Source organism: Stegostoma tigrinum, chromosome 1 (assembly GCF_030684315.1).
Source record: "Stegostoma tigrinum isolate sSteTig4 chromosome 1, sSteTig4.hap1, whole genome shotgun sequence".
Lineage (NCBI taxonomy): Eukaryota > Metazoa > Chordata > Chondrichthyes > Orectolobiformes > Stegostomatidae > Stegostoma > Stegostoma tigrinum.
The window spans coordinates 67,834,158-67,849,155 of record NC_081354.1 but is presented as its reverse complement, the minus strand read 5'-3'; the positions used below and the strand labels follow the sequence as shown (position 1 = coordinate 67,849,155).

At 40.5% G+C, this 14,998-nt stretch overlaps 1 protein-coding gene across 1 annotated transcript in view; it reads left to right on the top strand.

Annotated features, from left to right (window-relative positions):
- Positions 1-14,998, top strand: part of LOC125456254 (protein transport protein Sec24D) — a 196,665-nt gene that overhangs the window by 31,028 nt on the left and 150,639 nt on the right. Inside the window, exons 5-6 of the mRNA XM_048539223.2 lie at positions 1,417-1,704; positions 3,997-4,130. Coding sequence (XP_048395180.1) covers positions 1,417-1,704; positions 3,997-4,130 — 422 coding nt within the window. The remainder of the gene's footprint in view (positions 1-1,416; positions 1,705-3,996; positions 4,131-14,998) is intronic.

The following is a 14,998-nucleotide window of genomic DNA, read 5'->3' as shown; positions in this document are numbered from 1 at the left end:
TCCCGTTCCAGCCTTCTCTCCGTACCCCTTGATCCATTTAGCCAATTAGATCATTTTATACCAATGTATTGCAGAATTTTAGGTTTTGCCTTTGGCATGGGAAAATCCCAGATAAGCTTCGTTATTGCTTCTGTAGGTGCTGCTTTGCCTTGTCACGCGGTGTGGCTCAAGATGAAACTATGGCTTTGGCACACTTACCTTGTAGCTAAATTTATGCCTAAGCTGGCTTTTTGTAACCAATTGAATAGTTCCTTCAAATCACGTAAATGTTCTTCTTGGGGTTGTCTGAATGCAGGTCATCAAAATGAACAACACAATGAGTAATTCTTCAATGATCTTGTCAGTTAAACTTAAAAATTTGAGTCTCTTTAACAATAACTGAGAAAGAAGCTCCCTTCTTAAATTCTGAGGTAATGTACTCCACTTAGTTCGGCTATATTTTCAATACACATTTACTTTCCTGATGCATCCTTTTCTGAGGATTTCTTAGTCAAACCTATTATTGCAGTAGGTCCCATGTTCAGCTATAAAGCTTATTGCTATAAATATCCAATCTTATTACAATGGAAGTATATTATTTATATATTTCTCCTTTTATATTAAGTTTTCATCCTAAAATTAATTCTGTTTCCATCCCCAGATTTTCTATTCACCTAATTTATTTGTAGATTCTGATATGATCATGCCCCACATATCACTGACCGTGTGATATATCAAAATTATCTGGCAGAGCTGCTGCTTCTTAGTTCTTTGATAGTTGATACTCTTCTCTAATGGATAAGCCTCAGGAGCAAGCTCATGAGCGTTGAGTATTGCTCTTTTAAGTTGATTAGTCTACAGATTGCATTTCTCTCAAAATGGTGTATGCATTTATGGCTGAACCTGTCAAGACTTTTTGTTACCATTAGCTGAAACATTCACTTTCACAACCAACTTTTCAAATGAGTTGAAACATCTTTCAACTCAATCCTCTTTACATTTAGATTTCAGGCTTCTTACTTTACTCACTAAAATAACATAAATTCAGGCAACGTCATGTAAACAGAAACCTTCATCACAATAGGACCTAAAAACTGTTTCCTCTTATGAAATGTGTATTACTTTCATTCATAAATTACTCCTCTCTAACTCTTTAAAGAAAGACAGATGGTAGAGCTAGTGTAGCAGTTATTTTAAAGTTTGCATATTTAGACATCTCCCATATATGTAGTGTAATTAACTAAAATTTCTTACTCTTGTAGATCTGTTAATTTTGAAGCAATACATTAATTACTGTTAAACGTATATCACTGAACAGAATATTTATTTTGTGGCATTTAGCACCCACCAATCTTTAATGTCACTGTTAATATTATGAAAATATTGTAAGTATTAAAATGTTATAGGCTACATGTCTTTTCTTTTTGTTATAATTAGGTTCTGCTCAAGCTCATCCATCAAGTACTCCATCACCATGTGGACCACCACTCCAGCCTTCATTCCAAGGGTCTGAACCACAACAACTTTTATCTTCCATTCCACCTCCTGCAGCTCAAGGTCTGTCTGTTCCCCCTGGTGTCCCATCAGCTACAGTGCCCCCTGGAATGGTTCCTCCTCCTCCTCCTGTAGGCATGCCTGTTGGTCATTCTGGACCCAGTCAGGGCAATGCTAGCTATCAGCAGGTTCCAGGCCAGCCTTCCATGACTGCATACTTACCACAGCATGGTATGTATTTACATTTTGATAATTTTAAAAAATATTACTTGCCTATCTTGATGGCCATCTCACATTTCTGCCGTCTTGTGTTTAGCCCAGTTAATATAGCCATCTTTGTCAGGATCATAGACAGTACAGGTTAATTATATTCAGAAATGTCTATCAAATTGCAATCAATCAAAATTATGCCAGCTCAGCTCTGCAAAGAATGTATTCACATTTCAATCAGAAATGTTATCCTGTACCATAGTTGGCTGTTGTAAATGTGGAATGTAGACTGCTTTATCAGAAAATTGCCAAGACACATTATAATGACAGAGAAACAAATGTAGTTTTGTATCATTTATCAAAATAATTTTAGACCAAATGAATACTTTTGAAATGACTGCAGTCGAACATGGAAATTTTTGACATTGACTTCCACTGAAATTGCATCAAAAAGTTGGAGAAACTTGCCTAAAAATAACCTTAACTGTCAAGATGTAGTGGATCAGGATTAAAGACCTGTTTAATGTCACTCCAGGAGAATCATATGGCAAAATGAGTAACATATGTTGTCACTAATGTACTGATAGCCATACATTAATTCATTGGAATGAAAGGCTGTTTTAGTTCACTCACACATAGTTTATACATTTTCACATTAGAAAAGAATTACAGTAAAATCACTACTGCTTCAGTAAATTGCAAGTTAATTTATGGGGAATAGACATTTAAAAACATTAAATGAAGAATAAAATTGAGATAACATAATTACACAAAGTTATAGCACCGTTAACTTTAATTCCAATCAATTAGAACTTTATGAAATAGGTCTTGTGGACAATGCCTTCATGATAAATATTCACAAGCAGGAAAACATGTTTTGGGGTTCGGGCATTGGATTGGAGAATGCAGCAGGGGCTCTGGAGATGCAGGCTACTGGACAGACCAGAGAAGCCATACCCACCATTTTGCAGCTGCTGTTAAATGAGCTTAAGTGTCTACTATACATGTTGGTGAATAGGTAAATGAGTGAATGGTCAGGGTGCTGGGTGGGTGAAGTAATAGAGTAGTGTGGCAGCTGGCTGGGGTGCCACACAGATAGAGATGGTGGCTTAGAGTATTTTTTATTCAATGTTTCTTAAATTTGATTTTCAAGCTGATTTCCCATTGCATAATGCGATTTATTAAAACACCATTACAAATAGTTACACAGCAAGTGTTAGATAGGAGCAGCCTAATCCACTTCTGGGTAAACACACAACTGACCACCAATCACTCACACTGATTCCCTCAATCCCACTAGTATTTATCAAGGATTTATAAAGAACTTTTGAATTATTTTACTGGTTGGTAATAACTATAAATATTTTGGAATCAAAGGTTTCAATGCTTTCATGTTCAGGATGCTAAATCAGTCACATTTCATATTGTCTGGTGTGAAGGAACCTAAAAGTGTTTTATAGGCCAGGGAAGGTTGGTTCCCTTTCTCTCAAAATGTAACTGCACATGAACTTCTTCCATTCAGTGAAACTTCAACTGTTGAGTCACTCTATATATGATAGTATAGTGATCACATCATAGTTGTCCTGAGAAAAAGTACTTGCTTGTGACCAGACTAAGCTGTCAGTCGATGCAAATTATTAAATGTTGTAATTGGTTATACTGATGTGTAATAGTCAGTAAATCATAGAATCCTTACAGTATGGAAACAGGCCATTCAACCTATCAAGTTCACACTAACCCTCAAGAGCATCCCACCCAGACATACCCTCCAACCCTTTCCCTATAACCCTGTGTTTCCCAGGGCTAATCAACCTAGTCTGCATACCCCTGGACACTATGGACAATTTAGCATGACCAATTCACGAACTTGCACATCTTTGGACTGTGGAAGGAAATCCATGCAGACACTGGGAGAATGTGCAAACACCACACAGACAGTCGCCTGAGAGTGGAATTGAGCCCAGGCCCCTGGCGCTGTGGGCAACAGTGCTAACCACTGAGCCAGCATTCTGTCCCAATGCCAACAATATTATTGCCACTCTTAATTGGATGTACTTTGCTTAACAAGTAAATTGCAGACAAAATGGAAAGAATTTTATACATTTCTGTCGCGTTATTGTGGAACAGAGAATCATTTGAGATTAATATTTTTGTATTAAAATTGACTATCTTTTAAGCTTATCTATGTAAAATAAATGTTGCTGTTTTTCTGAAGTATCAAATAGAAACAATTCATAGGTTTTTATGTAATCAATTGTGTGTAATCTAGAGCAATGAGTTGTTGTGTCCAGTGTTTGTGATTCTTCTTTCCAGGAGGTATGTATGGTGTGCAGCAAAGAGGCATTCAACCAAATTATCCTGGTGCCTATCCAGGGGCTCCAGCGACTGGTGCACAGCTTGCTGGACCTCAACAGAAGAAACTTGATCCTGACTCTATCCCTAGTCCAGTAAGTATAGTAAACGGCTCACGCAACGAATTATTGTCTCAACTTTGTTTTGTTTGCGAGATAGTAGGAACTGCGGATGCTGGAGAATCTGAGATAGCAAGGTGTAGAGCTGGATGAGCACAGCAGGCCAAGCAGCATCAGTGGAGCAGGAAGGCTGACGTTTCTGAAGAAGGGTCCAGGCCCGAAACATCAGCCTTCCTGCTCCTCTGATACTGGTGGGCCTGCTGTGTTCATCCGGCTCTATACCTAGTTATCTTTGTTTTGTTTGGACTGCATTTATGAACTTGTATAATTTCATCATAATTCCTTGTGTCACTACTGACTAGCCATTTATTCTACCTGGACTTAAAGATACATTCTAACTGCATCAGTAATGTCGGGAAAATGCTTCTTTGATTATAGAAGAAAGTATTTGGGTAGGCTTTTTTTTCAAATTATTCATCTCTTTTGGTAATATGGCACATAATGACTATTTTAATTCCAAACTTTGTTTCCTCTCATTTTTTTTGACTTCTAGTTTGCACAACAGATGTTGATCTATCAATAAAAAGTAAACAAAGAACTATAGAATGCTGGTAATCAGAAATAAAAGCAGTAATTGCGAGAAAATTTCAAGTCTGGCAGCATCTGTGGAGAGAAAGCAGAGTTAAAGTTTTGGGTGAGCCTTCTTTAGAATTGCTTGTAGCTAGGAAACTGTTGGCATATTTGCTGAAGATGGGATGGGCAAGAGTTGAGGAGTTAATGATATGGGGCTATGAAGAGAGAAAAACTATGGGACAGACAAAGAAATGGGTAAAAGTCAGCCTGGAAAAATGGAAAAATGCAAATGGGGACCGTTAATAGTTGACAGTGGGTTGGTTCTGATAACAACTGATGTGACAAGGCCTGGCATGTAGGGGTTGGGGTAAGGACATGGGAGAAGGTGGTCACATTCTAAACTTACTGAACTCAATATTGAGTCCTGCAGGCTGCAAGGTCCCCAAGCCAAAGGTGAGATACTGCTGTTCCAACTTGTGCTTGAGCTTCGTTGGGTCACTACAGCAAACCTGAGATAGAGGTGTTCATCAGTGACAACAGTAGTGTGTTGAAGTGGCAGAACACAGAAGGCTCATGATCATTTCTGCGGACAGAATGTACTTGTTCCACAAAGCTATCTCCCTGACTGCATTCCGTCTCATCAATGTAAAGGAGATCACATTGTAAGCATCAAGTACCGTAGATTATATTGAGTAACGGGCCTGAAAGGTGTGTTTGGGGCCTTAGATGGTGAGGTGGGAGGAAGTAAACAGGCAGGTGTTACACTTTCTGTGAAGATGCCTTGGAGGTGTGGGGAGGTGTTGGGAATGGAGGAGCAGTGAACCAAAGTGTCCTGTAGGGAACAGTACCTGTAAAAGGCTGACAAGGGAGGGCAGGGGATGGGAATGTGTGTCTGGTGTCGATGGTGCTTCCCCGTCCCATCATCAGAAAAATATACCAGTCTTTACTGAGGTACAATTAGGTTTGAAGAAAGGTGCGAAACATTCACTCTGCTTTCTCCCCACAGATGCTGTCAGAACTGTTGAGTTTTCCCAGCAATTTCTGTTCTTGTTTCTGATCAGCTGTTAGTATTTCAACAAACCATCTCACACACAACCTAAGAATTTGCAGTAACAGATACAAATTGGAACTGCCCAAATTGGGGAAGATTCTGTGCTGTGTGTTTAATTTTATTTAGCTTCAGACACCTCTTGATCCTTATTCAGTGTGGGTAATATTTCAGGAATTTCCTATAGTTCAATTTAATTTTATTTCCGTAACTGGTGTCAGGAGGTCTGTAGAGGCATTGCGAAGTGTTTATGATGTCTGGTTGAAATGTGCGCCTTATCCCATCAAATCTAGTTTTTTCAGCCAAAGCTTGTACCTGTAGTCCCCATCTCAAAAGTCGTGAATCTTCCAAAGAATTAGCAGTTCAGTGACTTCCTATGCATTGTATTCAATTCTTTTGATAGCTACCTTTCCAAAGACCAGATGTGATTCAATCCGACTTAAATTACCCAGTTTGTTGTAGACTTTACCTTTTTGACTAGATAAAGTTGAGTTTTTTAAAAATTTATATTCTTAAGTCCATGTTTTACAGGCGTACTGACTGAATGGGCCAGTACCCACAAGAGAAAGGCATTAAAATACAGTATGTATAAGACAAGGGAAAAATATTCAAGTACATGTCTACATAATTTACATTGGAAATATAATTTTTATAACTGAAGTTACTAGCTTCCAGCTGTCCAGTATCTTTTGATCCACTTAGAATGCTGTGCAACTTTAAATCTGTGGCAAGATGTCTAAGATGGCACTATCAAATAAGAGTGATAGAAGGAATTAGTGAATAACAAGGATTTAAAACTCTCTCATATTTCTAATATTTCTGAAATACACCATAACAGAACCTCACCATTGGATCAAGCCTCTGGTACCTGACATCTCCCACCCTCATCACCTGACCCCTCCCCATGGGCTGTCAGGCTTGACGCTTCTTCCTATTTCCTCCCCGTCCTCCATGCTAACCCAGACACTTCCACCTAGGTACGGTATAGCCCTCACTATCCAACATTGAGTTTAACAATTTCAGAGCATGAGCATCTTCCTCCATGTTCAGTATCCACCCCCAAGGTCCAGCTCTTAATGGTTGCTTCCAGCACAGCCAACTCATTTTCCACTATTCACAGTTCCCATTAGCATCCCTTCTGCAATTACTTTTTCCCCAGCTTCCTGTCAGCAAACCCTTTCCTTGCTTCTTTCTTCTTCTCTGTCTGGGCACTGTTTCTATTTATTCATTTCATTCCTTCCCACTCCCCCATCATCATCATAAATACCCTGCTGCTTTCAGTTCTGACAAAGGGCCACTGGACTCAAAAACATTAACTCCGCCTTACTATTTACAAATGCTGTCAGACCTGCTGAAATTCTCCAGCAATGTGTTTTTATTTCAGATATCCAGCATCTGCTATTCTTTGTTTATTCCCACCTTGTTTATATATTTTGTTATTTTTTCGGCCTTTGAATCCCAGAGTCATCCTCTGAGGACTCGGGATAAATTTACAAGTCTCAAGCAATGAGTTAGGCATGAGAGAAATACTTTTCATCACAGCATAGGAATGAGCAAGCATAGAAATTAGCAGCAGAAGGTTGTCACTCAGTCCTTCGAGCCTGCTCCATCATTCAGAAGGACCACAGTTGAACTCATGAACCAATGAAATTCAAGTCCAACTGAAATCTTTGGCTAAGAGTGTGATTAAAGTTTGTTGAGAAGACAATCCACAAAGATGGATTAGCAGTGTATGGTTTTATTTTTTAGGAAGTTAGGAAGGAAATTATAATTATTTCTAGTAGTGATCAACATGCAGAGTAGAAGGCAATGAAGACATTATGACTAATGAAAGATATCAGTCATTGGTCTGATGAAGGGCCTAGGCCTGAAATGTCAACTCTCCGAGTCCTCTGATGCTGCCTGACCTGGTGTATTCTTTCTGCTCCACGCTGTTTAAGAGGATCACCTATTACTTACAGCTGAGTGCTGTTAGTTTATACCAGTTGTTGCTTCTATTCTACAAATATTTGTATTTTCATTTTTGACATGCAGAGCTTGCTATATTGGTGACAAACCGATGTTGAGAGAGTGGAATCCCTTTTGGATATGGAATAAAACACTGTATGCAGGACCAATAAAGATAATGCGCACAACTAATGGTACCCTGCACATTGGGGAAATCTACAATGGTAGATTCTGGCAAAGCTGAGAGTTCACTTTGGCAAGTGTGAATGAAATACATTGAGCTTTTGTGGTCATCTAGCGACCTTCCTCATGGAACTTTAGATGGAAAGCTACAAGATGCTGCAAACGTCTCCAGTTCCAAGTTGGAAAACTAGATGATTGAAAGTTTTTGCCGCTGGCATCTTCACAGCCATTGACAATGCAATGTTGCTACCATAGTTGGCAGATTTCATTGCAGACACCCTTACTGAAGTGCTGACAACTTACACATTCTTCCCTGAGGTTCAGCTGTGAGAATTGCTCCCTGAGTATCTCGGGTAGATATGACTTCTGCTGGAATCTTCATCTCCTGCTCTTTTCTCATCTAGTAGCCTGTCCTTGCTCTGTGTGCCCTCTACTTTTCTCTAAGAAATACACCTTTCCAAGGGAAATGCTGATCTGCACGAGTCATTGATTTGTGCAGAAGCGTTGATGTCAGCAAATGTCATCTAATGTCTGCCGCACACCACGCCCTGTCAATTTTTGCAACTCGAAACAAAAATGAAAATACAAATATTTGTAGAATAGAAGCAACAACTGGTATAAACTAACAGCACTCAGCTGTAAGTAATAGGTGACCCAATTAAACAGTGTTCATCTAAAGGGGATCCTTCCTGCTGTAGAGAATTTGTTGAGCGGTGTGAGGCTAACAAAGCATTTTTTGTAGTGTTAAGGTACACAATTACATCATAAGAATTAAATCAACATTGCATGCAGATTGGCATCATGCTCTGCTGGATGCATAATTCTGGCACATTTTAAAATCTTGACAAAATGGTGTGCATCAGAATTTTCCCCATAAGTGATCGACAGGTGGCAGATGCCATTGTGGTGTTCCCAGTTTATGGAGAGGAAGCAGAATTAAGATATTAAGTTGGACAATCAGCCATGATCGGGAAGAATGGTGGAGCAGGCTCGAAGGGCTGAATGGCCACTTCCTGCTGCTATGCTTTTGTGTTAGCACCAAAATAGTATGATCAATTCTAGTTTTTCAGCTACTTCATCCACAAATCATTGTCTGGCCAACCAGCGTAAAACAATAATTTGCTTCTGGCTTATTTTTGCTTCTAATCACAATCAGATATTTGTTTTTAACAAAATGAATATGGGTTTTTAAAGCAATTGCATATAACTGTGAGAATCATTGCAAAAGTTGATTTGGCAATAGTGCAGCAGCAAGAACACCTGGATAATGCTCCATTTGAAACCCTTTTGAAGCTAGAAAACTGTACAGTACTTTAAAGATATTTCCAAAGATGTCAGTCAGCAAACAGTGTCAACCAACTATAGCATTGCAACTTGAAAATTTTTTTCACAGTTCCAAGGTTAAATAAACTGGCCTGCAGCCATTAGGAGTCTATTGAATTATCTTTTGCTTTCTGGTATTTTTCTTTCCGTTGGCCAGGCAGACTGACATTCCACAATGTTGCTGCTTCTTACACTGTACTTCATTTTCTGTTCCATCCAGTATAGCATATTTAACAATCAGCCTCTCTTATACTGACTCAACACTGACTGTTTGCTTTCCCAAGGCATGTTACACTTTATTTATACGCCTGGGGTGTCCTGTTACTAGTACAGTTAATGGGGGATACATACTTGCAAGCAGCCGTTCAGTTCTCCATCTTAATTGTCTAAAGATGGATTTGTATTGCTCACTTAGAATCATAGAGAAGTACAGCATGGAAACAGATCTTTCGTTCCATGCCGACCAGAGATCCTAGATAAATCTAGTCCCATTTGCCAGTATTTGGCCCATTTCTCTCTCAACCCTTCCTATTCATAGGCCCATCCAGATGCCTTTCAAATATTGTAATTGTACCAGCCTCCACCATTTCATCTGGCAGCTCATTCCATTCATGCACCACCCTCTGTGTCCCTTTTAAACTTTCCCCTCTCACCTTAAACCTACGCCCTGTAGTTTTGGACTCCCCCACCCTTGGGAAAAGACCTTACTTATTTACCCTATGCATTCCCCTCATGATTTTATAAACTTTTATAAGGTCACCCCTCAGCATCCATAGAAAATAGCCTATTCAGCCTCTCCCTGTAGCTCAAACTCTTCAACCCTGGCAACATTCTTGGAAATCTTTTCTGAACCCTTTCAAGTTTCACAACGTCCCTGCTATAGCAAGGAGACCATAATGACACACAGTATTCCAAAATTGGTTGATCTAATGTCCTGTACAGCTGCAAAATGACCTCCCAACTCCAATACTCATTGCACTGACCAGTAAGGGCAAGCTGCTGCAACTGGTGGTCTCCCATCCAAATGCTAACCAGGTTTGAATCTGCTTAGCTTGCAAGGTCAGATAATATCGGGCTTCTTCAAACTAGTTAGGCCTTCTGTACATGCCTACAGCCAATGTCAGAGACTTGCCACTATTCAGATTGGTTGAAAATGTTTTCATCTCAGTAGAGCTCATGGATATATGGGCTAAGACTACAAATTGCCTCCAGAACAAAAACAAAGTTGCTGGAGAAGCTCAGCGGGTCTGGCAGTATCTGTGGAGGAGAAATCGGAGTTAACATTTTGGGTCTGGTGACCCTTCCTCAGAATCATAGAGAAGTACAGCATGGAAACAGATCTTTCGGTCCAACTCATCCGTGCCAACCAGACATCCCAGATAAATCTAGTCCCATTTGCCAGCATTTGGCCCATATCTCATGTATGGAATGCGTTCTGAGGAACGGTCACTGGACCTGAAACGCGAATTCTGTTTTCTCCTCCACAGATACTGCCAGACCTGCTGAACTTTTCCAGCAACTTTGTTTTTGTTCCTGATTTACAGCATCTGCAATTCTTTTGGTTTTTAGGTTGCCTCCAGAGTCTAGGTTCCAGTGTCGAGGATCATGTGTGCCTTTAGTGAAGTCTCACACTAAGGAGGAAAACTACAGGCAGTGGTGGTGAAGAGGCCAGAGGCCTTAATGGGATGAGGGACAACTTGCGGGGGGACAGATGGGGGATGTGCCAGGCTTTTCCCCATGCTGTCAAACCTCCTACCAACCTCAAAACTGAGACTAGGTGGCAGAAGTGGCCCTTTGCTGGCATTAGCTGAACTCTCCCGTTAAATCGTGAACACAGCAAAAGTGGGTCGGAAGGTGGCAGAAGGCTATCTGGGTAATTCTATGGGCCATTACCAACATGGAAATCCACTAGCAAGAGACGGTGTAATTCTTATGCTCAGGTTCTTGTCACTCCAACCTGATTGTGAATCTTGCACTGAAATTATGATAGACTGCCTCTGAGAAATTCCCATTCATAACTTCCCTGAACTGCAGCCTGAGGTGCAATAAGAGATCAGAATTCTTCCGTGAAAATAGTGCCTGAATTTCTCTTAACATAGAATCATAGAATCAAGATTTTTAAAAAATTGCTGGCCTTTCCAAAAATTCAAACTGACCATTCCTATTCAGCTGTGTGTGAACACTTGACCAAAGGAAGGGTTTTCGTTTTGTTAATTTTTGGGTTGTAACTGGTGCTGGGTTCATTGCTTTGCATTATGAATATATGATGGCCTAGATGTTTCCATGGATCTTTTGTTTTCCAGAATTAACTTAACGCAATAACAAGAAATAGGAGCAGGAGTGGACCATATGGTGCCTTCAGCCTGTTTTGCCATTCAATAATTTCATGGTTCATCTTATCCTTAATTCTACTTACTTTTCCGTCCAATCCCAAATTCCTTGATTTCCTTGGAATTCAAAAGTTTATCCATCTTAACCTCGTATGAACATCTACAGCCTTTGGATAGAGAGTTGCTAAGATTTGCAACTATTTGAAAGACCAAATTCCCAAAAATCTCAGACTTAGAAGATCACAAAATCTGTACAGTGTGGAAGCAGGCTATTCAGCCCATTGAGTCAATACTGATCCTCCGAAGAGCATTCCACTCTGATCCACCTGCTACTTTTGATTCTAGGGGCAATTTAGCATAGCCAGTCCACCCAAACTATACATCTTGGGACTGTGGGAGGTAACTGGAGCACCTGGAGGAAACCTATGCAAGTGCAAGGAGAACATGCAAACTCTAGACAGACTGCCACCCGAGGCTGGGATTGAACCCAGGTCCCTGGTGCTGTGAGGCAGCACTGCTAACCACTAAACCACTCTGCCACCAATCTTAAATGATAGCCTCCTTATTCTGAGGCTTTGCATCTAGTATTAGGATTTCTACCAGGGGAAACAATCTCTCAGCATATGTACTGTGAAACCCCAGCAGAGTCTTATGTTTCAATGTTTCACCTCTTAACCTTATAAACTCCGGAGAGTATTGGCTGGTTCTACCCAACATATACAATGCATATACACATAACCACTTGTCTTTATCCAGCCTGTCTCTAATGTGAAAATAAGGCAAGTGGGCTCTTCCAGGAAGGAGACAGATTCGTGGATATGAGAAAATTTCTGATTCCCAATATGTGTCTCTTTGTCAAAAAAGTAGCCTTTACATTTGCATTCTTCACTTAATTCAACGAAGGCTGATGATACCTTCTGAGGACTAAAACTGACAACAATTACAGTGAAGCTGTAGGTTTTACTGTATTATGAGTGATCAGTGATACACTTAAGTGCTGCTTGAATAGATAAGGGAGCTGCTGTAGCACAACCCAGCAGTGGTATCACAAATTATCATGGAATATGACTATTTTAACTTGTAACAACTTTAGCTCTTATGGTATCTCACTGCATATTATCATAATAAAGAAAATGAGCCAGTTGAGGACCTTGAAGGCAAGGTGATAAAATAGTGTAACTAAGAGGTAGGTTTTAAAGATTGTCTCTACTTTTACCTTTACCTTCTGCCTTAGAGAAGCTTAGGAAGGGAAATCCAGAGCTTTGGCAGTTGAAATCATGGCCATCAGTGATAGAATGAGTTAAATTGGGATCCACAAGAGTCAGGAATTGGAACGGCACAGATAACTCAGTTATAGTACTGGAAGGCATCACAGATAAAGACATGGATTAGGCTCTTGATAGTTTGAGAACAAGGATAAGAATAGTAAGTTTGAGACCTTCTTTAACTGGGAGCCAAGGTAAGTGAGAATGAGGGTGATTAGTAAGAGATTTACTGTAAATTAGAATTCCAGCAGTACAGTATTAGATGGCTTTAATGTTTTAAGGTAGAAGTTAGCAGGCCAGCTGGGTAAGCATTAAAATGATTAAGTCTCGAGGTAACTAGCATCAATGTGAGTTTCAGCAGAAGAACTGAGACAGAAACAAGTTTAGGTGATGTCACAGCTTTTCAAATAAATAGTCTTAGTGATTGTGCAGATATGTGGTGGAAATTCCATCTTGGTGTTGAACATGACAGTGAGATTTTGACCAGTCTGGCTCAGCCTTTGACATTTCACAGGGAGAGAGATGGAGTCACTGCCAAGGAAGCAAAATTGTGGTGGGTCCAAAGGTAATGGTGCCAGTCTTCAAAATATTTAATTTCAATAATCTCTGCTGCTTGAGTACTGGATGTCAGATAAGCAATTTAATAGTACAGCAGCAATGAACATGATGAGAGAGGCGACAGTGAAGAACAGCTGTGCCTACCGCCTACGTCTGGAAACTAACAGCATCTGGATGGATAAGGAAGTGAAGAGGGTCCAGGATACACTCTTGGAGCCATCAGGATATAGCTGTGAGAATGTGAAGATAAGCCATTGGTTGTAACTCTCTAGCCACGATTAGATAGATAAGAATGGAATGAGGTGAGGACATACCCACCCAGTTGGATAATGTGAAAGTGGCATTGGATAGGGGTGGTGGGATCAGCTGATTCTCCAAAGGTTATTAACAGACTGTGAAGAGCAAGAGGGGCAAGTTTACTTTTCTCATATTCATATAAGCTGTTATTTGTGACTTTGATTAGAGTCACGTCTGCACAGTGACCACAACAGTTGCATGTTGTCAGGAATTCAGACGTGGTGTTCAAGAACAGATGACATGGATTTGGGAAGTGACAAGATGTTCAAAGGATTTTGGTTAGCAAAGGGATATTGGAGATCATAGAATCATAGAATCCCTATTGTGTGGAAACAGACCCTTTGGTCCAACAAGTCCACACTGACCCTTGCAGCATCCCACCCAGACCCATCCCCCTATAACCCATACATCTCTGAACACTACAGGCAATTTAGCATGGCCAATCCACCTAGCCTGCACATCTTCGGACTGTGGGAGGAAACCGGAACTCCCGGAGGGAACCCACGCAGACACCGGGAGAATGTGCAAACTCCGCACGGATAGTCGCCCGAAGCTGGAATCGAACCTGGGCCCCTGGCGCTGTGAGGCTGCAGTGCTAACCACCTGATTGGATGGTAACTTACCAGGATAGAGGAATTGCTGTTTGTGTTGTGAAGAGTGATAGTTATAATAGATCTGAAGGAAGTAGGGATACTTCCTGAGGATAGAGAGCCATTAACAATATCAGTTAGTGTGGGAAGCAGGAAGGGAGGTTAGATGGTCTGTAGTTCAGTGTGAATAGGGGTGACAGATCCAATGGTAGTTTGCATGGACAAAAAGAATTCAGAAAGGAGGTAAGGGGAGATGCCTTGGAAAATAAAGTTACAAAATCAGGGTTAGGGCAGAGGAGAGTCTTGGAGAACGGTTGGCCTAGTGGGCGAAGAGAAGTGAAAAATCTAGCAAATACGGTTGGTCAAATTGTCTCAGTCTTGGTGACAAAGAAATCCATGACGTGTTCACATTTGTTAGAGGTGACTGTACAAGAGATGGAAAGGAGAGGTTTAAGAAGAAGATGAAAAGAAACAGTAGAGAATTAGCAATTGGCTCAAATTCAGTAGTGGACATCCTAACTGGGATGATATTGTCAATATCTATAAAAGTGGCCAATGCTACCATTATGGAAGGAACCATTAACATTTAGAAACTCTTCCTGATGTCTCATAGCTGCCACATCCCTTGAGCTGCTCCTTCCATCGGGATATTCTGCTTACCCTGGTATACCTTTTTCTAAATTAATTCACGGGATGAGGGCATCACTGACCAGGCAGCATTTATTGCCCATCCCTAATTGCCCAGAGGGCAGTTCAGAATCAACCACATTGCTATGGATCTGGAGTCAGA